Raw genomic sequence first — 27,331 nt, 5'->3', positions numbered from 1 at the left:
ACCTAACTTATGGCACCTCCAGTCATAAGGGAGACAACGCATGCATATGGGAAATGTTCACACAAACATAGTAAAACCATTCACACTGGTACTAAAGACCGTGTTGTCACGGAACAGCAGAGACAAAGTGAGTTAGCAAACACGCGGAAGACATGCCACAGAGGAGAGGGGCAGGACCCACAGGAAGGTCTAGAGACAGCAATGGATAGGCCATGCCACATCTAGTCTAAGGCTGGAGAAACAGAAAAGGAAAATGTTGCCCAGTGTGGGTACCTGAGAGGGGTTGGCGGCAGCTCCGTTAACTTGGTGGCTGGAGGGTGGCTTGCTTGGTTCTTAGGAGTGCTTTCTGGGGAGCCAATGCTCTTCAAGGAGATGTTGTCTGAGTCCAAGGCCACAGCCTTGGCTTTGGCCTTCTCCTTTTCCCGATCTGTCTGATTGACAGGAGCGGGAGCCGGAGTGGTCCGACCACTGGCAACCTTGGAAGGTTCCTTCAGTCTGGAGGGTGTAAGGCCTCCCTGTTTGGTGCTGAGGAGACTGGGGTCAATGCTGCTGCTAACAGGACGAGGGCCACTTCGCCCACCAGTCACACTCATTGAACTGGATTTGGCCGGCCTGGGCAGGCTGCGATACTGGATGTTGGACCTGGCTCCAGGCGCCAGAAATCCGGGCTCTGCACTGTTGGACACATCTAAACTGGTCTTGCGCCCATTTACTGGTTTGACAGGGATGCCTGAGGACTTCTGGATCTTGCTGAGCGTGGCTGAGCCACCTGTCTGCATGACAGTAGCTGTGCCAGTAGCAGGGGGAGGCTTCTTATAGCCAAAGGATCCTGAAGTAGAGGGGCGAGCGATGCCCGAGGGAGGCTTCTTAGCATCACTCAGGCGATCCCGGCCAGCATCGGAAGAGGAGCGCTGTAACCCAGTGTTCTTCACTGTGAGCTTGCCCTTGTCTGTAGCTTTGCCTTCAGGCTTGCCTGAAAGGGGGCAGGAAACAGAGGAGGAGTTGCTATCATGAAATCTTTGTTTTCCAAGGCAGGGTTTGTCTGTGTAGACCTGGCTGTCCTGGAACTCACACTATAGACCACGCTGGCCTTGAACTCACAGAAGTGCTGGGATTAAAGGCATGTGCCACCACTGCCTGGTCTATATAATATCTTAAAAACACTTTTCTTTCCCTCTAGGAGAAAAGGAATCATTGTCTATATATTATAAAAGTTTAGAGACCTAAATATGGATAAACGGGTACTGGATAAGCGGATACAGTCTCTTGCCGGAGGGACTATGGGAGGAAGTAGGCTTTCATTTAATTTTTATTGTTTTCTGTGGGATGGTTTATTTTGGTTAAAATGGCAGAGACAACCACAAAAATGATCAAGAAGGAAGTGTGTCTAATAATGGTCAAGGAAGGACGAGAAGAAGGGGATGCAATGTATTGATAAGAAAATGTCTAGACACTAAAGGGAAATGTTGATTAAAGCTCAAGGTGACCCCAGGGGCAAACCCTGGGAACAACATACGTAGAAAAGATACTGTCCGTTAAAGCGTTTCTGCAAATGCTTGCTATCACTCTATAGGTTTGTGGTCATCGAGGAAAACCACTGAAGAAAGGCCCTCGTCCTTGTCCCTTCCTTTAGCCCAACTCACCTGCAACTTTGAGGGCACTCTGGGCTGTATGAGTGATGGGAGAGGTGACAGCCACTGGTGGGGTCTTGCCCTTCTTCAGGGACCCCGGATGCCCCAGGCTGATGGGCTTTTTCAGTTCTCCACCCTTGGAAGAGTCATCGCAGCTTTCTGGTCGCTCTCTCCGCCACTTTGAGGTCCCAGGTTCCATCTTTAGGCTGCCACTGTCGTACTCCAGTTTCTTGGGGGCCTTCTCCTCTGATTCACTAAACCAGTTCAGCCCACTTTCTGCCAGGGAGCGCTTCTCTGAGTCTGTGCGCAGCTGCTGAGAAAAGGGCAGAGTAAGCCACTTACACAGGGGTGGCGGGAACAGCATGCTGAAGGGCCTTGATTAGCCCATACCCTTAAGTCAGTAGGGTTTTCCTCCACCCCCAGCACTCCAGGGAGAAGATACATTATCTCTAGGGTACTTTTTCTTCTCCAATTAAAAAAGCTCTTCTATGTATCACTCTAGATAGGCGTGAGCACCAAATACAGTCACCATGGCACCATGCACCACATCTCCACAGACCTTGCCCAGTTTGTTTTGTGGTGCACCTTGACCTGGTGGCCTACGTGTTTGCGACATCACATACCACTATTGTAGAGCTCCTGCGGGAAGCCGTGGGAGTAGTGGGGAGGGAGTTGAGCGAGGAGCTGGCATTGAACTCTTCGGAGCTGAGGTTGTCGGAGGCATCGCTGAGCCCACTGCTGATGGAGCTGCTCTCATCCCAGCTGCAGGACAGGAGGGAGAGAGGTGAGCAGTTAAAACTGAAGTCAGTGCTAGAAACAGCATTTCATGGAGGTGATGAATGCTTTTATACTATTCTCCCGAAAGAAGAAAGTCTGGGGTTAGTCCTGGGTCTGCCAATAATTCAAATTGTGACTTAAATGGTCTTGTAACTTGGTGATAATATTTTATGAACGGAAGAAGCAGTTGGTATTTAGCAAGACAGTGTTATATTTCCTTAGCTGGAAGCTATGTTATACAGACAAGGAGGGTCTGCTGAGATGGCTCCACGGGTAAATCTCCTGCTGTGCAAACCTGATGACCTGAGTTCAATCATAAAGGCTGAAGGAGAGAACTGATTTCGTAAAGTTGTCTTCTGACCTCCGCATGTGCAGTGTGGCATGCACACAGCCCTACACACATCATTTACACACATAACAACAATAAATAGCATTAAAAAAGATAAGGCATTTTGAGATCCATCCAATTATGCAAACCAATTCAGATGCAAACAGCCTTCAGCCTTACAATCTTGCAGTTTGTCCATTTGTAGACATGTTTTCCAGGCATCCCTGTACTTTCTAAAATTTTCTATACCGGGTAAAAGAGGCAAGCAGAGACCTCTCTTTTTTTGCTGTGCTGGCAACTGAACCCAGGTAAGCATTCTACTGCTGAGTTATCTCTCCAACCCCAACTTCTCTTTTTTAGAATTTTCCGACCTGCCCCTTCTCATTGCTCCCCTGGAGACAGGCTCTGCTCCTGAGTAGCTCATCTGCTCGTCTGGTAGAGACCCTAACCCCAGGGCACTATGGCCAGGCAGAGGTGCCAGAGTCCTGCTGGACAACCATTCAGTACACACACACACACACACACACACACACACACACACACACACACATCAGATGCAAGGTACTGAGAGGGGAATGTGTCCGACATCTGTACTTAACCATGTGTGTTTGGAGACCCAGGTATATGCTCACATGAACTTAATATACCTTACCTTGATAATCTTCATAGCTCAGTCCTTGCACCCTTCCTCTGTTCAAATTTTTTTTTTGTTTTGTTTTTTCAAGACAGGGTTTCCCTGTGCAATGCTGACTGTCCTGGAACTCACTCTGTAGACCGGCCTCAAGTTCAGAGATCTACCTACCTCTGCCTCCCGAGTGTGATTAAAGGTGTGTACCACCACTGCCTGGCCCTCTCTTCAATGTTTAGGTTTAAGAAGTTGTAGTTGGGAACTTTATATTTTTATAATAAGTTTATCTAAATATACAAACCAAAAAGCAACTTTTGCATGTCCACCACCGTTTTGATCTACCTTCATGTGTTGGCACAGGCTTCTGCCGGACCATATTCCCTAGTCTGTTGTTTGTTACCAAGTGAAACTCAGGGCCTCACACACAGGAGGCATATGATCTACCACTGAACTGTATCCCCAACTAAGTAACTTTTTAAAAAAAAATTTTGACACATAGTCTCACTAAATTGTCCAAGTTAACTCTGAACTCACTATATAGCCCAGATATCCATCCTCCTGCCTCAGCCTCTTGAGTAGCTGGGATTATAGGCCTGTGCTACCAGGCTCGGCAATAATCACTGTTTTCCAAGCTCAAAAATTGCCTCTTAGGACCTTTCTTCAAATGTTTCCTGTTTCAAGTCCTTCCTAAAATGATCTTTAGCCTTCATTTTGGCTTGTGAGTCTCAAATTGAACACAAGGTTCCATAAGCTTGCTACACGTGCGTGTCTGTTTGTGCCTTAGGAATTAACCTCTAAGTAATATCTGTTCAGAATGGGTTTGTTTATCATCTTTGCATGAGTACTGAGAGGGCAAGAGACTTTTTGTGCATGTGAATTTGCCGGTATTTGGAAAATGTTTCTTTTTTGATTTATTTTGAGTTTCAGACCATGGAACAAAAATCAGACATACAAGTCATTTATGAGCTGGCCTGGGCTTCAGCTGGCTTCCCTCTAATTCATGTGCTGGGAATAAGAAAGTGGGTGGTTTGGCCATTTGGCTTGGTCGCTCTGGAGTGATTTAGCCAAATACATTGAGAAAGAGCAGAGAAAACATGGGGATTATGACACATGGCCGAGTTACTTAGATTTTACTGCTATTAAATATAGCCGTTACTGAGTGACCCCTGTGCTGTATATTAAGTCTCCCTTTTATCCAGAGTTGAAATATCACGCACCCCTTTTTGCAGAAAAAGGATACCGAGGAAAGATCAATGCTGATTTGATGACCCTATCAACTCTTATGGGCCCAGATAAGATCTCTGGCAGGCACACAAACAAACCACTCACAGCGTGTTCTCTTAGGTCAGAGACAGAGGAAGCCCGGAGTACTGAGCCTTTCATCTGAGATTAATTATTGGTAATCAAGGGCCTGCAGCAGGGACAGCTCTCTGTGGACAGGGCTCGCACAAATGGAAGACTGCGGCAGTCCAGGGATCCAGGATTCCTTTGCTGGCCATTATGACAAGACCGACGCCAAATGGCAGCACGGAGGTTCCTTTTTCTTCTTTAAAATCCATTTATTTTCTTTGTTTATTTGATGTGTGTGGGTGTTTTGTCTGCATGTCTGCGCGGTACATGCATACCTGGTGCCCACAGAATCCGGAAGAGGGGTTCAGATCTCTTGATATTGGAGTTACAGATGGCTGTGAGCTGCCATGTGGGAGCTGGGAATGGACTCCGGGTTCTCTGGAAGAGCAGCCAGTGCTCTTAACCTTTGAGCCATTTCTCCAGCCCCAAACATTTATTTCCTAGGAGAGAGTTCAGGCCCTGCTTCCCCAAAGCCATTCCTGCTGAGCTCTTTGCTACAATGAAACATAAAAACCTAAAGTAAGGGAAGACTAGCTGGGGGTTAAATTTTTTTTTTCAGCAAATTTGCAGGTTGTGCAAAAGAATCTTCTGTCGTTACCCAAGGCTTAAACATCTCTATTGGGGGTGTTCCACTGGAGGGAGCATATTTCTTTTTAAAAAATCAGAAAAGTAATATGCAGAGTCAAATACTACATAGAAAGAAGTGAAAAGGGGAAAAAAATCTATTTTCACTTTCAAGGTAACTTCTGTTAACTGTTTTGTGTGTTTACTTACATCTCCTGGCCACCTCTGACTACATCTCCTGGCCACCTCTGACTCCTGCCAGGCCACACACCCACACCTACAGACTTGCTACTTAAGCTCGGGCTTCTCAGCCATTTTTTGCTTTATTGAGCTGTCTTAATGACATCTCTTCCACTAGTCTCCTAGGAAGTGTTGCTTGTGCTGCCCTGCTTCTGCAGGCTGGCAGGTCCCTGGCCAGAAAGCCTCCTGCCTCTACCTTCCATCTTGCCTTAGGAGGGTGGGGCTTCCAGATACGAGCTGCCCCCACGTTTGCCTTTTTGCCTGTTCTGGGGCCTAACTCAAGTCTTCAGACTTTTGCTGCAAGTGCTTTTACCCACTAAGCTATCTCGAGAGTTCTTTTCTACATCCTTTCTCCTTGAGACAGTCTCGTGTTGTCTAAGTTGACAATTAACTCGCTGTGCAGCTGAGGATGACCTTAACATCTCTACCGCCTAAGTTTTACCTTTGATAATTTTTCAGTTCTCTTTTAAAATGTCTTTTATACAAATAATGTATTTTTAGGCAGATACTCTTGAGTTTCCCTCCTCTCTCTTTCTTTCTCTGGTTTTCCGAGACAAGGTTTCTCTATATAACAGTCCTGCTGTCCTGGAACTCGCTCTGTCGACCAGGCAGGCTTCACCTGCCCCTGCCTTCCGAGTGCTGGGATTAAAGGTGTGTGCTACCACTGCCCAGCCTCGTGAGTTCCTTAAGCTTTTCTTAGCTACTTTGTCTGAAAAAAGCTGTAAATTTATCCTCTCCTAGACTTTTAATTTCTGTTACAATATTTTTAACTCTAAGTGTTCTTTTTAAAACAATACATCTTTCTTTCTTTTATAGCTTCCCTCGGCTCTCACAAACATTCTGAGAGCCCACTCACTCATTTGGAAGGGAGGTTTACAATCTTTTCTCACAGACTTTTGTACCACAGTACTTTGTTCTATTTGCACTGGTCAGCTTGGGCTACACAGTGAGACTATCTCGGGTGTGAGCGGGGGGGGGGGGGGGGGGGGGGGGGGGGGGGGGGGGGGGGGGGGGGGGGGGGGGGGGGGGGGGTGGAGGTGAGGGAGGAGGACTAGCACTAGAGAGATCAGTGATCTAACCAGAGCTATAACTGATAGGTCAATGATCTAACCAGAGATGTAACTGGTAGGACAGTGATCTAACCAGAGATGTAACTGATAGGACAGTGATCTAAGCAGAGATGTAACTGATAGGACAGTGATCTAACCAGAGATATAACTGATAGGACAGTGATCTAACCAGAGATGTAACTGATAGACCAGTGATCTAACCAGAGATGTAACTGATAGACCAGTGATCTAACCAGAGATATAACTGATAGACCAGTGATTTAACCAGAGATATAACTGATAGACCAGTGATCTAAGCAGAGATGTAACTGATAGACCAGTGATCTAAGCAGAGATATAACTGATAGACCAGTGATCTAAGCAGAGATATAACTGATAGACCAGTGATCTAAGCAGAGATATAACTGATAGACCAGTGATCTAACCAGAGATATAACTGATAGACCAGTGATCTAACCAGAGATATAACTGATAGACCAGTGATCTAACCAGAGATATAACTGATAGACCAGTGATCTAAGCAGAGATGTAACTGATAGACCAGTGATCTAAGCAGAGATATAACTGATAGGATTCTTTTAGACTTTCTCATGTGTTAATGATATGTGGCTTCTTCTGCATAAGAGAAGGATACTAGCTGTCTTAGAACACAGTACGACTTGCCACCTGTGGCTTTAGGAAAGTAGGTAGGCCTGAACTGAGTCACTAAAGCGCTTTTCTCTTGGGTTGATCAGATTTTCTAAAGACGAATCTTCCAAACTCTAGCTTGAGGGTCAAAGTTCAGGGTTTTGAACACTGAGTTGGAGAAGCAGTGTGGAGGTTTCAACATTCAATATGCAAAGTTTCATCCAGTCTCTACTGGCTTTGGTTCAAACTCTGTGCCGAATTGTGCTAGGAATCTAGGAGCCCACACTCCAGAGACTCCTGTTTTCCCTATCCAGAGCTGTCCGCTGCCGATGGGAAAAGGCCACTGGAGGAGAGGCCAGGAGAGTCCGTGTGGCCTTTGCAGTTTTAACCAGCCCTCCTGTTTCATTCTACTGCCAGTTCCATAAAGTTGGCGAACACTGTCACTTGCTAGACTTCCGAGAGCTCTGGAGCACAAACACTGCCAGCCCTCACTGCTGGGTTGGGGTTCAGCCAAGGCTCAGCACCACCGCCAGTCCCCACTGCTGGGTTGGGGTTCGTCCTGAGGCTCAGCACCACCGCCAGTCCCCACTGCTGGGTTGGGGTTCGCCCTGAGGCTCAGCACCACCGCCAGTCCCCACTGCGCTCACCATGAGCTCTTCTTCTCTATTTACACAGGGTCTTTTTCCATATTTATTTATTCATGTGTGTGTTGGGGGACACACTGCTGCATGTCACAGCTCATGTGTGGAAGTCAGAGGACATCTTGTGGAGTTTTTTTCTTCTTCTGTCATGTGGGTTCCAGGGACTGAACTCAGGTTGTGAGGCTCCTTTTCCTGCTGAGCCACCTAGCCAGCCCTAGTCAGGGTCCTGATGTGTAGTCCCCACTGGCCTTTGACTTAGCCTCCTCAGTGCTGGCGTTATGACAGGCACACGCCCCTTCCTTTATTCTTTCTATTAATGCTTTTATGACTTAAGAACAAAGTCTTTATTGTCATTTTGCTCTTGTGGTTGTTGTGAAACATATCAAATGCAAATCAGCAGCAAAATGCCCAGATGACATTTCACAGAGCTTGTTTTGAGGGAGTAGGGATATAATATACCCTGGTGGACAGCTTTTGAGTCACTGAAGAGAGGACAGATTTAAATTTCATAATCCAATCAGACAGGAACAGAAAGAACCATCCAGAAGAATTTTTTTTTCAATTAAGCGCTATAGGAGAAAGTGGACACTGTCCGTCCTGAAGCATAAGGCTGCTTAAGGTGGAAGAACAGAAAATCTTTACGAGAATTTGCATAGTTTATCAGCTAATGACTCGGTAAACAGCAGCCATTCAAGAGAGCCGGGAAGAGAAAGGCCACGGACATTTGGCCCCAGAGAATACAGAGGGGCACAGAGCTCCCATAATGGAGAGTTACTGCATCTGCTGTTCGGCATGCAGAATCCCCGTGCTCACTCAAGGCTCCAGTTTGCTGTCCCCCTCCATCTCTCTCTGTATTTTCAGTCAAAGGAGGAACTCTCTGCCCTTCTTCATGGCCAGTACTGAATGCTCTTTCGTTCTTCCTAGTTCTCCTTTCTTTTGTTTCTCAAGCAGATCTCAGGTGGCGTCAAGAGAGCTAGGTAGCATCAAGCTAGACTTTAAAAGCTGCCAGGACATAAAAACAGCAGAGAGGCTTTATTATTTTATAATCTAATCTTTTCATAAATGCAAACATCTGCCACCTCCAGGCTGCTGATGTAGAGTAGTGTAATATTCGGATTCTGGGAGAGCTGCTGAAAGATCACGACACTTTATCACTTTCGTCCGAGTAGTCACATAACACAGGGCAATGAAAAATGAAGAGCTTGTCTGGGGGTGGAAATTTCTAGAGTGCTCGAACACATTCTGAGAGCTAGAGTTTTCTCTATCGGATACTTATTTTCCCATCTGCAGTTATCTCCTAATTCTTCTTCTAAAAGGAACATTCCTCACCTCCCTTCCACTAAAACCAACAGGCCTCCTTTTCCCATTGCTTTATCAAATACGTCAGTATAGCTCTTCAGTGCTTCTTACCTTACTGTCTCATTAAAACAACAACAACAACAAACCAACCAAACAAAAACACCTTAGGCGTTTACCTCTTGCTCTCACATCTGTCTCTCCCTGACCTTTCCCCTGCTTTTGATTTGTTTCAGGGTTCTATCCTCTTTCTCGAATCAGTGGAAGGCTTCCCACTGGTCCGGCTACCAATCCTCCCTCTCACAAATGCCACATTTTACCAGAAGCCTGATCACCCTGGCATGCAGCACTTAGCAAGACCTCCGTTAGCTCCTCCCCACTAATATGGTAAAACCAGAACTCCACAGCTCATTGATCAGTTTCTCCCTGAGTCATTATGAATGCAGTATGTGATTACAAGCACAGAAATCAGATTCAGACTGACTAAGGAGTCTGAAGATCTACTGATTTGCCTTGTGCTAAATTCTACTTCAAATGGGAAGGCGTTTTGAGCTCCTGTTATTTATAGGCATAGGGACAGCTGCTATGAGCATTCAAAAAATGAGTGGCTGTCCAGAACGAGCTTATAGAATATGATGTAAGTGAAATAAATATCATAATGTATGAGCCACTTTTCCTCAGCAAAGAAACCTCTCTTTATAGCAAATAGAGGCCATCACAGAAAACCACAACCAGACACAATGCAGTGATCAACAGATCACGGGGAACCCAGCCTCAATAGATACATATACATCACAGCTCTTGCATATATGGCTCAAGGACGATTTTGAAGGGGGCAGGAGAGACTGTAAGAGCCAGAATACCAGGAAGTCCGCGGTGAAACAGCCTCTCCTCAAAACAGCTGTATTAACAAGGCTATGGCAATATCAACAGACACACAAATAGCACTTAGGGACAGAGGCAGGTGGATCTCTGTGAGTTCGAGGCCAGTCTGGTCTACATAGTGAGTTCTAGGACAGGCAGGGCCACATAGAGACCCTGTTTCAAAACACACACACACACACACACACACACACACACACACACACACGCACACACAAATTAATAGCTTAAATTTTTGTAAATAAATAAATGTAACTACAGATCTAAGGATAATGCACGTAGGGAAACAGAGAGGACAAGAGAGATTCGTTTGTGATTTCTACCAGAAAATTAGAACTGTGATTTTGCCAAGTTAAACAGACATAACGTCCTGTCGCCCCATTATCTCACTTGATCTCTGGAGACATGAGCTTGCAGAGGAATCTGGCTGTCTTCGCTGTGGGTACTAATGAAGATTCTGGAGTCAGGGCATTGTCCCAGGGCTTTCCCATCAGTGGACACAGGCCCTGTCCACCTCACATGGACATCTGGCCTTTCGTCAAGGCTAAGACCAAATGCTACATCTTCCACAGGTTTCCCACTGGTCCTCCTTGCCAAGAGACATCTTGCCCTCTTTCTCCTGATTTCTCTCTTCCTCTATGAGAGCACTTTCCCTAGAGATGAGTCTGTATCTCTCCTCACTGGAATAAATTTCTCAATCCATCTTTGCTTATATAGTATCTTGAAATAGCAGGCACTTAGCTCAGGGACTTGAATTCCTGGCTTTTAAAAAAGTAGGAAGGTGAAAACCTCAAGGAAGTGGCGATGACTTTGGGACTGCTAGGAACATGACTGGTAATTTGTTTCTAAATAATCCTTGCTCTGCATATGTGGAGGGGAGAGGGATGTACAGGTTATGAACATTGTCTTAGAAGTTCCAATTAACTGCTAAAATTCATTATCTTTTCTAGAACATAACTAACCTTTACTAGAACCCTAAACATTTTATGAAGAATACGTTATACCTCTCATTGGCTAATTCTGATATCTTATCATGTCTACTTCTACTGACTACGTTCCTCCTTAGCCATTTTTCTGTTTCTTTTAGAGTCTTGCGGTTTGGTTTTGTTTTTAAGGATGACAGAAATATCTGAGAAAGGGCCACAGTTGTATGGTTTAGAACGAGGCCCATCTACTCTGTAGAACATCTGGGCCTGGGCCTTGCTGCAGATTTACTCAGTCAGTCTCCAAGGCAGGAGCAAGACAGTCCTTGCAGCCGGACTTTGAGCACCGAGAGACTCCAGAGTGCTCTCTCTGTGCCAGACAGCCCAGCCAGTAGCCACCGGTTACCAGCTTTCTGTCCCACGGTGTTCTGCTCCTGGTGGACCCTTTCTATACACGCAGTGAAGGGTCCCGGTGTTTGGAGCACATCTTTACTCTCCTTTCCTGCTCTCAGACTTCACTGAACTGAGCTATGCATGCCACCAAGGCCCTGTGTATGAGGGTGTGTGCTAGGTGTTTCTCAGGTCTCCGCCCTGCCTTCAGGCTCCAGCTCACTGTTGCCTTGTACTCAGGGAAGGCCTCCCAAGAGACAATGAGGAGTGGGTACCCATGTTCTGTGACTAGGGCTTCTACAGCTAGCCCATAGGTAACTTTTATTTTGTATGGAATCCAGCTATTCTCTTTTGATCCGCATGCAAGGTGGATTTGTGTTCCCCACTACCACACTAGGATAAAACAACTATGCATTCCCCCCTCCTGGAACATAGTTCATTTAGAATACTTGGCCAGGAAATGGTCCAGTGGGGAAAAGCGCTGGCTAGGTAAGCCTGGAGACCAGAGTTCAATCCCCCAAACCCATGTACTACAATGTGGATGTGGTAGCATCCATCTGGAATCCCAGAACACTTAAGGCAAGATGGGGGTAAACACGGAGATTCACAGGAAGTACGTGGACCGGCTAGCCTGGGGTAGTTTTCAACGCAGAAACAATGGTGGATAGTGAGAGTTACCTCCTCCAAAGCTGTGACTCAGTGTGCTCCCATCCTTCCTCGCCTCCCTGTTTCTCTCATATGCACACTCACGCAAAATAAATAAATGAAAAAGTCTTTCTGTGTTAAAATGTTTACTCCTTATTCAGCCTATTTCTTATTAGGTACCAATGCCATGTATTGTGACACTCTATCGTCCCTTTTACTAAAGGATGCCTTCCCTGAGTGTCCTCGGAATACATAAACCCTTCATCTAGGCTGCAATAATGGAAACTTCTTACCCTTTTTGTTTTGCCCACTTCCTAGCACTGATAGCACAGTCTAAGGAACACTCCGGTGCACCCCATCTCTGCTGTAGGCTGAAAAGGAGGACTGTGAGGAGGCCAGCTCAAGGGGACACTGCTCTGTTTGTCTGTGCAGACACGTGGTGATACACGGGGCAGAGAGCTCTCCTCCCCTCTGGGAAAAACACTAACATTCACATAACTCTTGGCCAGGACCGGTCGCCCCTCCCAGACTTCTCTCTTACACTGTCTGTTCCCTGCACTGTGGTCCTAACTAAACCATGAAACTAGAATGGCCAAGGAGGCCTTCGGGCCAAGGGTGTGGCCTCACTAACTGAAGGGTGGACTAGCTGTGACTGCACAGGAAAAATTATTGCTTCTGTGTCACAGAGAGGTTCTCAGAAGCCACACTTGGACACGGAGTTGGTTCTTCTGCCCAGAATCTTTATGCCTGGGGGATCGCTAACCAACTCTCTCGGATGACTGCTTAATGGATAAGAGCGGTGCATATGGAACCTTACTTTCTTCTCTGATGGTAGAGAAACAGCGATAGCACTGTATGTTGGTTTAAACATGCCCCCCTTTTGTTTTCTTCTTTGGAATTATCCTCAGGAAGAGTTTATGGACTTGGAAGTGTATCATGATATGTCCAGGAGATACTCAGAACTTCCTGCTTTCCCATCTAGGACAGAGAGAAACTGCCACTCACTGCCGTCTAAACTGTGATCAGGCTCAAGACAGCTGGAAGCTGTTTTACCTCACAAATGTGCCCAACTTCAGAGAAGCAAACTACCCAACCGGTCATGAAAAGCCAGAACCAAAGTCAGAAGGCTTCTGGGTCTCCACCACGTTACCAACAAGGTAGCACTGTACTCTATCAAATGCACGCGTGGGGCAGAAGGGTGAAAGGTCACACAGCAGCCGCAAACCTCCATGCTCTCACATTTGCTGGGTGGATGGATGGTCACCCGGGTTACAGTTAAGTAGGCAACAATGACAAAGGGAATTAGAACTGCAGACTAAAAGCATCCTCTTGTCAGACGAGCAGACGGCAAATGTAAGAAGCCTGGCTCTAGATGCCTCCAAGGGCTAGAGAGTCCATGGACCAGCAAGGAAGCAGCATTTTCAGATGCATGTTTTGTATGCAGCTGTCATGGGATGGTTGCAGAGTGAGGGGGCTATCTCATCACATCTGCCCCTAAAATTCAAATTATTCTTAATACTTTGGAAATAGAAGGAGTTTATAAAGCTCTATGTGGTCTGGGGGGTAAAATTAAATACTTAGACTGAAAATCGATTTGCCCTCTCAAAGAAGCTGACCTTGGCTAGAAATGAGTCTGGCATCTGTGAGCATGTCTAGGGGTTACAGTATACTCACAACATACTTTCTCTGGTCTGGAAATTTTCTATAACTTTCTTCTAAGTGCATCAGATTAGAAATAAGATACAGATTTCTTTTTGCTACTTCAAGAATACTCTTGCTGATGGGCTAGGGGTAAAGGAGGGTGTGGCTCGGTTGGCAAAATGCTTGCCTTACAAGCACAAAAACCTGAGTTCATTCCCCAGAACCTATGTAAAATGCCAGGCATGGTGGCATTCTTGCAATGCTGGAGAGGTAGAGGGGAGGATCCCCGGAATTAGCAGGCCAGCAAGTCTATCCTAATTGGTGAGCTCAAAAAGATGACTAAAAAAAAAAAAATAAAAAAAAAGCCGGGCGGTGGTGGCGCACACCTTTAATCCCAGCACTTGGGAGGCAGAGGCAGGTGGATCTCTGTGAGTTCGAGACCAGCCTGGTCTACAAGAGCTAATTCCAGGACAGGCTCCAAAACCACAGAGAGACCCTGTCTCGAAAAAAGAAAAAAAAATGACTAATTGGTGAGCTCAAGGTCACTGAGAAACTGTCTCAAAGGAGGAAGACACTGACTCGTCACCCTGCTCCACATCCCCAGACACAGGTACACACACATTAAAAACATGATTGGTTTGTCTTCTCCAGGAGGCTAGCTAAGCTGCCTGTGATCTTTGCACTCAGGAAGTTTAAGTGACAGTCTTAAAATGTCACAGACAAACAGAAAAAGAGAAAGTATTTTTTTCCTTAAAAGTATTTTGGATTGGGGGCTGGCAAGACTGCTTGGTAGGGGCCAAGAATGATGACCCAAGTTTGATTGCTGGACCCACATGGTGGAAGGGAAGGACTTACTCCCACACACTGTCCTGTCCTCAGATCTCTATATATGTGTTTACATACAAATAAATAAACCTGTTCTATAATCCATGATGGTTAATACTGACAACTTGACAAGCTCTAGAATTACCTAGGAGACAAGCCTCTGGGATGACAAAGGGTTATTGGGATTAAAGCAGCCTGTGGGCATGCCTGTGAGGAATTACCTAAATTAGGTTAATCAAAGTGGACCATTGCTTCCTGACTGCAGACATGATGGGCTCAGCTACCTCAACGTTCCTCAAGCTGTGAACCAGAACGACCCTCCTTCTCTACCGTGTCAGGTGTTAATGTCACAGGAATAAGACGAATAACAAGCACACAATCCTAGCACTCAGGAAGCAAAGACAGGAGGACTGTGAGGAATTCTAGTCTAGTCTGGGCTGCAGAGTCAGACCCTGTCGCAAAAAATTAGAAGAATGGGCCGGAGAGATGGCTCAGTGGTGAAAAACACTGGCCGATCTTCTGAGAACCCAGGTTCGATTCCCAGCACCCACATGAAAGCTCACAACTGTCTGTAAGTCCAGTTCTAGGGGATCTGATGCCTTCTTTGGGCCTCTGTGCACACTGCATACATAAAGGCATAACACTTGCATGCATAAAAGCAAACATAAATAAAAGTAAATCATTAAAAAAAAACTAGAAGAATGGAAAAGAACTTGCCATGAACAGATGGATGAAATAGTCCAAACCATATAAAACTGATAGTCTTGTAAGTAAAAATAACTTAACCGTAAATGTTTATCTTCATGTCTGGTCTTCTTGTCACTACTTATTTGCCTTACAAGTCTGGGTTAAGTTATAAATGCCTGTTAGAAAGGGGCAAAGTTATGCAATCTCAAACAAAGGACAGAAATAACTCTTTGTCTCAGGCTAAGCCTAAATTGACGCATTTGAACCAGGGAATGTGTTTGGGACTCTTAATTCAACCAATCTAAGATTGCAGAGATCCCACTATCCATTAGTCTTCTGTTCTTTCTTCTGGGAGGTGAGAGTCAGTGCTTCCCCAAGGGTGACTCAGAGTCCCTGGGATATGGGTCGCTACAGCAAACAGCCTCCCTCGTTCGTTCTCGTTCAGGCTCCCTCCCGCTTCGGTTTGTTTTGGCTCCAGGTTTAAGAGTGTACAATCTATCATGGTGACTGGGTCCTGTCCACGGCAATGGGAGTTGGCTGCATAGCTTGTTGAATTGTCTGAAATATTCTTTTTTAAGTACAGCAGTGATCTAGAACTGTGCTGACAGTGTAGTCTGAGAGTACCTGGAATATGTCAAGTTCAAGTCCAGAATGCAGCAAGAGTTTCAAAGACTTAGTAGGATAAAAAAGAATGGGGAAGAATTTGATTAATAATTTTTATATAAATTCTATTTTAAAACAATATTTTAGATGTATTGGGTTAAACAAGATATAATTGATTTCCCCTGCTTTACTTTTAAAAACTGTTTCTACCAGAAAGTTTAAAATTGCATAGAGGGCTTGCATTTCGTTTGTACTGGAAAGCTCTGTCCTAAATAGGAAGCTGTGGGGCAATGCAGTCGATGTCAGTTTTGAGAAGCTGGAGTTTATTAAACTGTTGTAGTGGTCGCCATGATGTAAAAAGGCTACAGGACATGGCTGAACTTTGTCTGTCCTTCTCATAGCACCAAATGCAGCAGAACTGTTAGTGAACACTCAAGGTAGCAGCCACAGGCTTCAGAGAGTATTCAAGAGGTTTAAAGAGTGTTTTTTTTTAAAAAAAGACAACAGAGTCAGGCTTTGTGGCACACACCTTTGATCCCAGCATTAGGGAGCCAGAGGCAGGCAGATCTCTGAGTTTGAGATCAGTGAGTTCCAGGAAAGCTAGCACAGAGAAACTTTTGAGTTTGAAAAACAAAAGCAAACAAAACAAAACAAACAAACAAACAAAAACAAAGAAAGACAACGGGATTGTGAGTGGCAGCACATGTTGGTCATCCCAGCACCCTGGTTAAGGCAGGAGACAGCAAGATCTGGGGCCAGCCTGTGTTACTTAGGCTCTGTCTAAAAAAGAAGAAAGGGGGGGAGTGTGGTGGAAGAATTAAAGAATTAGAATGAAACTGGGCAACTTTGTGGTGCTCAGCTTTGAAAATGTACCAAGACCATCTACAGAAATTCTCCAAGTCAGTTATCTCCCTTGCTTCTCACCCCCATGTGGACTCCGAGACCTCCAAGAGCAGGGGGAGTAGAGCGTCTGCTCTGTTACATGTCTGTGGTTTGGCAGGGACTGCAGCAAGCCAGGCTGATGTGGCCAACAAAGCCAGACAATGGGAGGAAAGGATGGGTTGCACCGTGAGAGTAAGGGAGACTGGGTGGAACACAGGGACGCCAACACTTTTTTTTTTTTTTTTTTTGAGCTGAGAGTTCCATCAAGTTTTAAGCAAAGGTAAATATCATCATGCAGAATACAGAAACTCTGAAGGACAAGGTATAGGAACGCAGAGGATGATGACACAGGAGAATTCGCTTGGCCTTCATGATCTATTAGCAAGAAGTGCACACTACTCCCATCTTTTGAGAAAACTAATGGTTTCAGTAACTAAAGACACTTCCTGTCTTAACGATGTTCTCACTGCTGTAACAAAATGTCCTGACTGAAGCTAGAAGGGTTCATTTTGCTTTGGAGTTCCTGGGGGATACAGTCCATTCTGGATGGCCGGCCTGGCAGAAGTGCAGGAAGCTGGCTGGTCACAATGTATCCTCATTGAGGAATACAGAGCCAGAAAAGGGAGGTGGAGCCAGGTCCAAAGGCCTCACCAACCAACTGAGGTGATACTCTTTCCCCAGCGAGGCTCTAGGGACACCACCAGCTAGGGACACGCCACATTCAGACCTCAGGACTTCCTTCAGTCCAGTCTGAATACCAGAACTGTTTGATTATTTATCTCAGCTTTTACGGTGTTGAGCCTTAATTCTGAATTAAACCCCACTGATGGGTTAAAAAACATTAAATATAGAGGCACCCACAGCCTGAAAGGCCGTCACTAGAGGGTACCTGTTGCCACATTTAGAAACAAATTCTGACCTAGACCCAACTGGGAAAATTTGGGAGTCTTTCTGAGCTCAAACCCAGCTGAAGGGAAAGTCAAGACAAACACTGTGCCCCTCCCCTGCCCCCCACATGTCTTACTCTGCCTTGGTCCCTCTGTTCTACTCTGGAGTCACAGTTTCCATTGTTGCCTCTTTCTTTCTAGGCTCAGCCATGATCTCTAAAGTGACCGCCAATGTTCCCCAAGGCATTTAGAAAAGGAGTTAGTATAAATAAACTCAGAGCTAGTACACCACCAAGGGTATAAAAAGCCACCCGAACGCACATCAGGGCACTTCTGCTGCTCTCTCTGATGAGGTAACTGAAAAGTGAGGAAACAACTGTCTGCCTGGTCCCAACTGTGTTAACGTCAACTCTTCCTTGCTCAAGCTGGGCAGAGTTTGTTTTCTGTTCGTTTCTTTTTAAGTGGTGGCATTAGGATCACTAGAGGTCTAGTCCTAGGTGGAACTGCACTTGGACAAAATAAAGCCACGGTGTCTGTTAGGACGGACTGGGCACCTATGGTCTGGTGAGGCAGGTGCCCTTACATCTACAGAATTCTGTGCACAGGCTCAAGTTCTGATATCTGACCACACTTTCAAGGTTCTAAACATGTCTATGACCCAGAAGTTTTTCTTTAAAATTCTCTCCTTGCCTTCATAACAGCCTACCTCACTCATTGCATTTTTAAATTTATTTGTTTATGTATTATGTATGTATGTATGTACGTACATACGCACGTTTGTATTTGAGATAGGGTATCACTATGCAGCCTTGGCTAGCCTCAGACTCATAGAGATCTGTTGGGGGCTGTGGACCCAAACCCTGAATTTCCTGTAAACAACATGTTATGCTTGCAGCTGCTCTGAGCAAAACAACTTGTTTTCCCGTGTTTGTAGCTACTCTGAGCGCAAGACCCTCAGGAGTTCCTGATGGCAGGGGGGTAGTTTCTTCTGGTGGGTTTGGCTAGGGCATGGCTATCAGTTAAGGATCCATATATAAGCAGCGCTGGTATACAATAAAGTTGGCATTCTTGTTTCAAGGAGGACCCGTGTCTCCGTCTGTGTGTGTCTTTGTGTGTTTAAATCTGCAGGCCTTTGCCCAGCTCGCGAATGGTCTCATAGTGCAGGTGCCACACTACAGGCGTAGTACCGTAGTACACATAGTAGTACGGATGGTACAGAGATCTGCCTGTCTCTGCTTCCAGAGTGCTGGGATTAAAGGAATCTGACTCCATGCTTTCTTGATACTGGCTGGTTTGTCTTCAAGGAAAAAAACTTAATTTAGAACATTTTGCTTTGATGCAGGGCATTGAACCCAGAGGAAACTTGAACCTGCTAAGCACGTGCGTGAGCACGGAGCTTTGTCTATTCAGAGGGAATTATGTTCCTTCCGCTCATATATTGACTCGGCCACATTTAGAGATGGGGATGAGGTCATAGGGCGGGGCTCTAATCCCACAGGACTGGGATCCTACTGAGGAAAAGGCCTAAGCCTTCTCAGAGTGCACAGTGTAAGGAGACAGAGGGGAGGCAGCCGTCTGCAAGCCAGGAAGAGAGATTTCACCAGAAATCAACTCCGAAGGCCCCCTGACCTGGAGCTTCCAGAGCTGCGAGAAAAGAGATTTGTGTGGTTTGAGGCTCCTGGTCTGTATTATCTTATCATGGCAGTCTAAGTAGACTGACCAACCATTACGGATGAAACTAAACACACTCCTGTACACACCGCATTGTGTTACCGCAGACAAGGACTACCTTCCAGATTCACACTAGTTTTCAAACCAGAGTTTTTTTCTATACCAGGCAGTAACTTGTTTATCAAGATAAGCTCTTACTCTGTAGTCCAGGCAGGCCTGGAATTCACCATTTAGCTAAGCCTGACCTGGAACTGATAGTCATCCTCCTGCATCAGCCTCTCAAATGCTGTGCCACCGTGCTTAGCTAATTTGAAGGCTTTTTAAAAATAAAAGGTTGAGCCGGGCGATGGTGGCGCACGCCTTTAATCCCAGCACTCGGGAGGCAGAGGCAGACGGATATCTGTGAGTTCAAGACCAGCCTGGTCTACAGAGCTAGTGCCAGGACAGGCTCCAAAGCCACAAAGAAACCCTGTCTCGAAAAACCAAAAAAAAAGAAAAAAAAGGTTGACATTTATTTATTTGTATGTGTGCGTACCTGCACACACCATGTTGCACACGTGAGGGTCAGAGGACAACTTCCAGGCGAGGGAATAGAACTAAAGTCCCCAGGCTTGGTGGCAAGTGCCCTTCTCAGCTGCTGAGCAGTCCAGGGCCGACACTAGGTCTTTAACCATGTCTCTCTAACCAGAAGGCAAAAACAAAGACAAACCATCTGGAAGCAGTCCCATTAGGGAGGTATGGGTGGAAGCTACAGATTGGGAGAGTCAAGGGGTCAAACTGAGGTAGAAGGAATTATCCTTGCTGCTTTGACTCCACACCAAATAATTACAGGGAAATTCTGTCCCTCTGTGACAAAGTCGGGTACCGTGAGTGTTCCCCCAAATGACTCCGTACACTTATTCAGCCTGAAACAAGATGGACGTAATTGGATTAGAGGTATCGATATATTTGATTGGGATTTTCATGTGGCAGAGGGTAATTGCAGGGCGGCAGGGGACAGGCAGAGGAGTGAGAATATAAGGGGAAGACATGAGAGACTGTTTCCGAGACGGAGGTTAAAGCTCTGCCATGTCAGCTGGCAGGGCCAGAGCCCGGAATACAAAGCAGAAAGCTGAGCTCTTCCACGGGAGTCTCCTAATTGGGACCAACTGTGGGCGAGGAATGCTGATTCCGCTGGCCACAATTTGCTGGAGTTTTCTCTAGTTTCAGAGATTTCCCTTTTTGCCTGCCTCAAGCCTTTCCTGGTCTACTTCTTTTACTTCTTTCAAAGGGGTAGGAGTGAAAAAAACAAATCAAAGCATTTTCCTGTCCCGTTCAAGATGTTTTCAAGTCAGGAAATCGAAAGCCTTAAAAACTGGAAATCCATTTCAAAAACTGGCGAAAATTCTCAGGGATGCCGTCAAGTTCACCTCCAGAGCCTTAAAGGCACAGGCTGCAGAACACGGAAAATGTGTTTCTATCTCCTCTGGGTTTCGTTACTAAAGTTAAATTAGTGTTTTCTTAGCCTCAGTTCCCCCAAGGATAAACACAGAACTCAACTCCTACTAACCAAAATGCTTAGAAAGCTGAACAACAGGAAAAATGTGGGATTTGGGGGTGAGGGAGGTCAGGGTCTCACTCTGTAGCCTGACTCCTCTGGAACTCAGAGATTTGCCTGTGTCTCCCTCCTGAGTGCTGGGATTAAAAATATAGGACAACAGGCCCTACCATGAATAAAGATTTTGGACTGTAGACCAAGAAAACATCTTCATTCCAAAAGCTTGGAGCCGACACGCCCCTTTGTTTCTAACGAAGATGCGCCATACTACAGACATCTGGGAGGGATGGACATGTGTGACCTAGGCGCCTATGGTACTTCCTGTCCCGTCCCACCCCACCGACCCGTCTGTGAATCCCTGAAAGCCTTCTCCGTGACAGTGTGGCCCAAGCCCGAGGTCTTTGGTAAGGTGAAAAGGAATGATACAGTGTTCGTATTTCCACATCTCTTGCAACCCACAAAGGAGTAAGAAAGAAGCAACAGACAATTTGAAATGTAGGAAAAGTTCATGGAAGGGCCTTGTTTCCTGTGAGGACCAGAAAGTAACTATTTTGGCCTTTGCAGGACACTGGGATTCTGTCACACTTATTCAGAAGTAGCATGAAGGCAGTCAACGAAAACCCAGAGACAAAGGCATGCCGCCATGTTCCCATATAACTTTACTTATGGACACTGACATTGAATTCATATTTTCATGTCATGAAATTGTCTTCTTTTGATTTTTCAATCATATACAAATATAAAACCAGGCAGTAGGGCAAAGTTTGTCATCCCTGAAACAGATCCAAAACAGACCCTCAACGGGGCATAGTGGCACACACCTGTAACCCTAGCACTTGGGAGGCAGAGTCAGGAAGATTGCCTTGGGTCTGAGGCCAGCCTGGGCTTCATGGCAAAATCCTGTCTTAAAAAAAACAACCCAAGGGGGGCTGGAGAGATGGCTCAGTGGTTAAGAGCATTGCCTGCTCTTCCAAAGGTCCTGAGTTCAATTCCCAGCAACCACATGGTGGCTCACAACCATCTGTAAAGAGGTCTGGTGCCCTCTTCTGGCCTTCTGCATACACACAGATAGACTATTGTATACATAATAAATATTTAAAAAAAAACCCAAGAAACAAACAAGAAGCTCTGTAAACTATAAGATATCGGCTCCACAACAGACAGACCCGGCAGGAAAGTGAGCCCTCTTAGCTTTCTTCTTTTACTCTTCTGGTGTCTTTCTGACCTGAGCTGTCCACAGATGCCAACAGGATGGTCAGCACCAGTACTGGCTCCATCTGACTCAGGGACCGTAAGGGTGGAAAGGTGACAGGCAAGAAAAGAAGGACAAGGGCCTTAGTGCCGCCTGCACCAATCCAGAGGCAGACACCAGCTCAGCACAGGACGGAATTCAAGCATATTTGTAGCTCCCAGAATGAATCATCTCGGTTGACAGGGCCACAGATCCTGCTACACAGACAGGTTGGAAGAAGTCGTGTAGACCGCACATGTCCTGCACATGTTCCCGTTACACATATGGCAGCAAACAAAAGCCCTCGATATTAAAAAGCTGTCATTCATCTTCATAGCGCACGTGGGTTAGCTCAGGGTGAGGAGCAGGAGGAGCAGGCGGGACAGGACTCGGGCCCTCCATTCATACTCCCGGCTCGAGAATCCATGCTAAGCATTCACTGTAAGCAGTTCTGGCAGCTCCAAGAGCTCCAGGCCAGGCTGCTGGTGTGAAATGCTGATCTGGCAATAAACACCTCGAGCCTGGGAGCTACGCTCTGAGGAATGAGGCTGCCTACCACAAACCAAATCCACTGCCAGGCGCTCCCTTTGAAGACACCACTCCTTTTTATTTTATTATTTTTTTATGTCTTTCTATCACATCCAGTCGACCCCCAGGATTTCCATTGCCACCTTCCGTCCCATTTCTGTTAAGAGGTCTGTCTCCCACCCTCCATCCCAGTGCTTCCGTTCACGTGGAACACATCCTCCTTCTGCTCACCAAGCTTTCCTTGCTCAACCAAACATTTTTGTATCTTGCTTCCAAATAGAGAGCCTGCGAAGCACCCAAATGTTTTTGCTAATAATGACTCTAATGCTGTCCACATTTAATCTACCAAAGAATAACAAAATAAAGAACATTAAAAAAAAAAGCCAGCAAACCAGAAACAAATTCCAAATTCAAAAACCTTCACAGAAAAATCCCGCACGCTGACATCTCGAGCTCGTGTGTGTGCCCGCCACCATATGAGCGGACAGAGTGACTCATGGGGCAGAGGGAGCAGAAGTGCCTCACCTTCTTCACCAGGTTGAAGCCTGGAAGGGGAGGGCGTCTGCTGAAGACACCGGTAAGCCATGTGAAAGTCTGATGCTGTGGCGTACAGCTACAGCGAATGCCATCCAAACTCTGGGACTCGCCATAACCACAGAGTTATTGAAGTATTTATTACAAGTCAAACCACTTGTTTTCCATGTCAGAAACAACAGGGAGAAACCAACTCACTACGAAACGCAGCCACTTCTCGCAGGAATTTACTCTCTTGAGATGTCTCAGGAGATATTCGGAGAACAAGCATGGATGAAGACCGTCGCTGTAGTAAGTCAGATATGGGGTCACACAAAAGACATGTTGCCCTTTCTCTAAACGTGGATGGAAATAAATATCGCACACTGGGAGAAGACTCGTAAGTGAAATAAAAGATGAGGACACTTTCCAGCTTACACAAACGTTCCAATACAGCCTGTGGAAACCTCACTAGGATGATTTTGAAGTTCTGACCCCCGGTGACCTTGGCAAGAGTTCTTCATTACCAAAACGTGTACAGTCTCATGTAAATCCCAGGCTTCATATACCAATCATATGTGTCAGGAGTGACCCCAGAGAATGAAGTACAGGAAAACAACCATCTTCTCTTTTTGTCTTCCCACAAGGAACTATATCCTAGGCGATCAGGGAGCCTCAGTGGGATGCCAGGATGTTTGCAGCACTTTGTTATGGGGTAAATCTACTGATCCCCCAGCTGGCACCCTGATAGGATTATTATCTCAAGAGAAATGATGGAGGGGAGGTAGGAGAATTTAAGGACACACTCCACTTTGTTATTGAACTGGTTTTTAATCTATGCGGACTCAACTGTCAAGATTTCCACTGTAGCAGAGCAATCCACGTAAAAGTCTGAGATTGCTTTGTGGGAAGTTTCTGTCCACTTAATCATCAGGCAGGCTGGGATCTGACTCAACATTGGCTGTTATTTATACCCACCCAGTCAGGCCTAACCAACAGAACCTCGGCGCTGCTGGAGAAAGATGAAGCGAGTCTACAGTGTTGCTCAAAAGAATCACGGCTTTGTGGAAAAGCACCTTAAATAATGCAGGGCTCAAGAGGGGGACCAGGGCACTAATGGGTCCTCAAACGATCTTTGGATCACACTACTCAGCATCAAGGATGCTGAAGCCTAGGTGAAGTCCTCTGAATCCTGGAGTCCCTACAGCTATCTACCCACTTGTTCATCTTCCTCTCAGCTTGCATCAAATCAGCTTTCTGCTTCTCCACTCAGGAATGCACTTTGGAAGCCTGGTGATTATGAAGTACTCACTCACTGTGAAGACTCTCCTTAATATGATGCTCTTTATAACGATCTATGGCACTTATTTTTGTTTAAAGAGCATACATTTTACATTATATTTTCCGTGGAATTGCCAAGATATATGCTAATTAATGCAAATATTATATTTTTGTGATTATCACCAGATATCATTATTAAAACAACAATTACCATATGCTTGGCATTTATATATGTATGCCCAGCACTCTGCTGGATACTTATACATATATGCATACAGACATACAGGACATATACAGCTTCATTTAATTTTCATATAGATCTTGAGATAAATATTTTACCTATAAAATTTACATATTGAAATGTAAGATTTCTGCTTAAGGTCGCATGACTAGTAAGAAGAAAAACCCACAAGCTTAATATAAAATTGATCTGGGTTTTTAACCACCACATATCCTCTAAACAGTCCCACCATCAGATAGATGAGTTAGGGGTGGTCACTGAACAGCAAAACCAAATTAGGCATTTACTTGGATCAGTGGGGGAGATTAGGTGATTAGGCATCACGTGTGAAGTACATTTAATAGGCAGCTTTCGGTCGCCATTCCGCTGGAGGGCGGAGACCGCTTAGGCATCTCGAAGGGCTCTTTGCACAGAGAGCTGGTCTCCAGGTCAGATTTAATTTGCATCTTCTCTGTCACTTGTACAGCGAACCTCAGCTGTCACTGATATTTGGGATTCCAAACTGTGTAAAAGCAATGAGGTTAGTTCCCAGACTTCAAAAAAGTCTGCAAACCAAAACACGATTTGCTTGAAGCAGTGACATGCAATAGCAGGGCTCTAACAAAAAGAGGTTGTAGGATTTGCCATGTTAACTTGACAGAAGCCTTCCATAGTTTCCAAAGACAAACCCATGCGTGTTCTCAGACATCATAAAAAAAAATCTCAACGCCACATGCCTGTAGTAGAATGAAAAGAAAGCCAACTGGTGCTTAGGTGTCAGCTGAGTGCGGCCACTGCTCCTGTAACAGACAGCACTGGACAGGCAGGTCACTCTTTCTGTACCATCCTATTCCAGCATCTTCCTCTGAGGAAAACTTAGAGAGGAATTACCAAGTCCTAGAGTTCTAAGTGCAACCTTCTGGAAACGAAAGCTCTGCACAAGACTCCAAACACCACTGTCCTGTGGTGAGGGAAAGAGTGTTGGGACTAATGAGTCCTGGCCTTCAGCTGGATGTTGGGATTAATAAGTCCTGGCCTTCAGCTGCTCTTCCCTCCTAGAACCTTCTAATTGAAGTTACTAGAAGCTGTGCCTAGCTTAGAGGATCAGAGGATGGGATTTTCACCTGTTGGCCATTGACTGCAGTGTATTTAAGCCTACGTGGTGCTAATAAAGAGGGGCTTTGGTATCAGTGTTAAACGGTCTGTGTGTCGGTCTGTCTCTGCGTCTGTGTTCTCAACCTCCAGCCCCTTTCTCGAAGCTCGCGAACTGGGGTCTAGTGCATAGAGCGCAGACCGGGGCCGCGGTGCACGGCAAAAGAGGAAGTGCTGGACCAGTCTCCATAAGTGGGATCATAATGTGGAGATATCTGGTTGAGGTCAGAATGTTCTCTGTTTCCTGGGGAGGAGGGAGGTATGGGGTGAACCAATGGGGTCACTCCACACATGGATGCAACCAAATCCTTCCATGACCATCAAGAACTAGCTGGGTCACCTGCATCTCAGTCCATCAAGATTAGGCCAGCAAGAAACACAAATGGTGCTTCTGCTTTTCATCGCCTTGTGTTTTAGGAGCTTTGAATACTGCTAAGCAAAGCTGTCTGTCAATGAGTTCACTGCCCACAGCTTAGGCTTTGGGTTCAACTTGGCAGCCCAGCTTCCCTACCACAGGAAGTCCTGCCACTAGCTTCCTACCTCTTTGTCTAGCAATAGCCCCTGGCAATTGCTCATTGGTCTTCTCAATTCCAAGACAAGGTTTACTTTATAGGGATGCAAACATGAGTTTTATCCAGATTTTGGGAGATGATTCCGTATCAAAAAGTAGCGATCCACGAGTGGGCCCGTGGGGGAGATACGTCCATGTCTACCTCCTACCCTGTGAGGGAGGTCTTGAATCTCCTTTCCCAGTGCAAGAGAAATCCTGCCAAGAGCTCGAGGAAATGAAGATTCTTGTGCCTCACTGGATGAAAATCTGTTTAGCAGAAGATGTACCTGGTCAGCTGATTCTGAGGAACACCTTTCGATGACTCTACTGAAGGTTTAGTTTAAGAGATGAACAAAAAGCTGGATGTGGTGGGTGGCGCAACGCCTTAATCCCAGAACTCGGGAGGCAAAGGCAGACACACTTCTGAGTTCGAGGACACCCTGATCTACATGGTGAGTTCCAAGACAGCCAGAGCTATCTAGTGAGACCTTGTCTGAAAACAACAACAAAAACCCATCCAAGTCAACAAAAGAGCTGAACTACAATGTGTGTGAACAACTGTGGATAGCAAGACAATACCCAGTGTGGAACTTCAAAGAAGCCTCTAGAAGAGTCTTCCCTGCAGGACTCTTGAGAGGAGACAAGATTTTGGCACAAGAGTAAAGCCACAGGTGCAGGCTGCTGAACAGAGAGGGATTATGGGGATTGCTTCCTCCTCAGAACACTGACATCGCATGCTGCTGAGAACCAGAGGCACAGCACTGGTGTTTGTGTAGCAAGCATGTTTTAACACACCGCTATGCCACACCTGCTTCAATTACTGCCATCCCAGAAGGAAACCTCAGGGCAGGACTGTTCTGGTCAATGACAAAGACAGACAAAGGTGTTGGGTAGGGTGGGGGTGGAGTGGGATTGCTTAGCTTTGTTCCATTTTCATAGTCCTAGAGAAGTCTTAAAAAAAACTGCTGGATGTGGTCTGGAGGAGGGAGTTTTCTTCAGGGTGAAAAACGCAAAGAATTTTGACATAAGGAGTCAAAGGAAGGCAAAATGCTGACTTAAAAGGAAGCAGCAAGGAAGTGGGGATTTCGAGGGATTATTGAGGAGCCCGATCCCTGCTTGGCCATAACCCAG

The 27,331-nt window shown here is 45.8% G+C and overlaps 1 protein-coding gene across 1 annotated transcript in view; it reads right to left on the bottom strand.

The window, feature by feature from the left end:
* The window catches only part of Nav1 (neuron navigator 1), a 248,768-nt gene that overhangs the window by 33,955 nt on the left and 187,482 nt on the right, over nt 1–27,331 (bottom strand). Inside the window, exons 7-9 of the mRNA XM_050147599.1 lie at nt 2,255–2,393; nt 1,644–1,941; nt 274–973 (exon numbers count right to left, since the gene is read on the bottom strand). Coding sequence (XP_050003556.1) covers nt 274–973; nt 1,644–1,941; nt 2,255–2,393 — 1,137 coding nt within the window. The remainder of the gene's footprint in view (nt 1–273; nt 974–1,643; nt 1,942–2,254; nt 2,394–27,331) is intronic.

Source organism: Alexandromys fortis, unplaced genomic scaffold (assembly GCF_014885135.2).
Source record: "Alexandromys fortis isolate MF-2015 unplaced genomic scaffold, M_Fortis_MF-2015_v1.1 scaffold_58, whole genome shotgun sequence".
NCBI lineage: Eukaryota > Metazoa > Chordata > Mammalia > Rodentia > Cricetidae > Alexandromys > Alexandromys fortis.
This window is presented reverse-complemented; position numbering and strand designations above follow the sequence as displayed.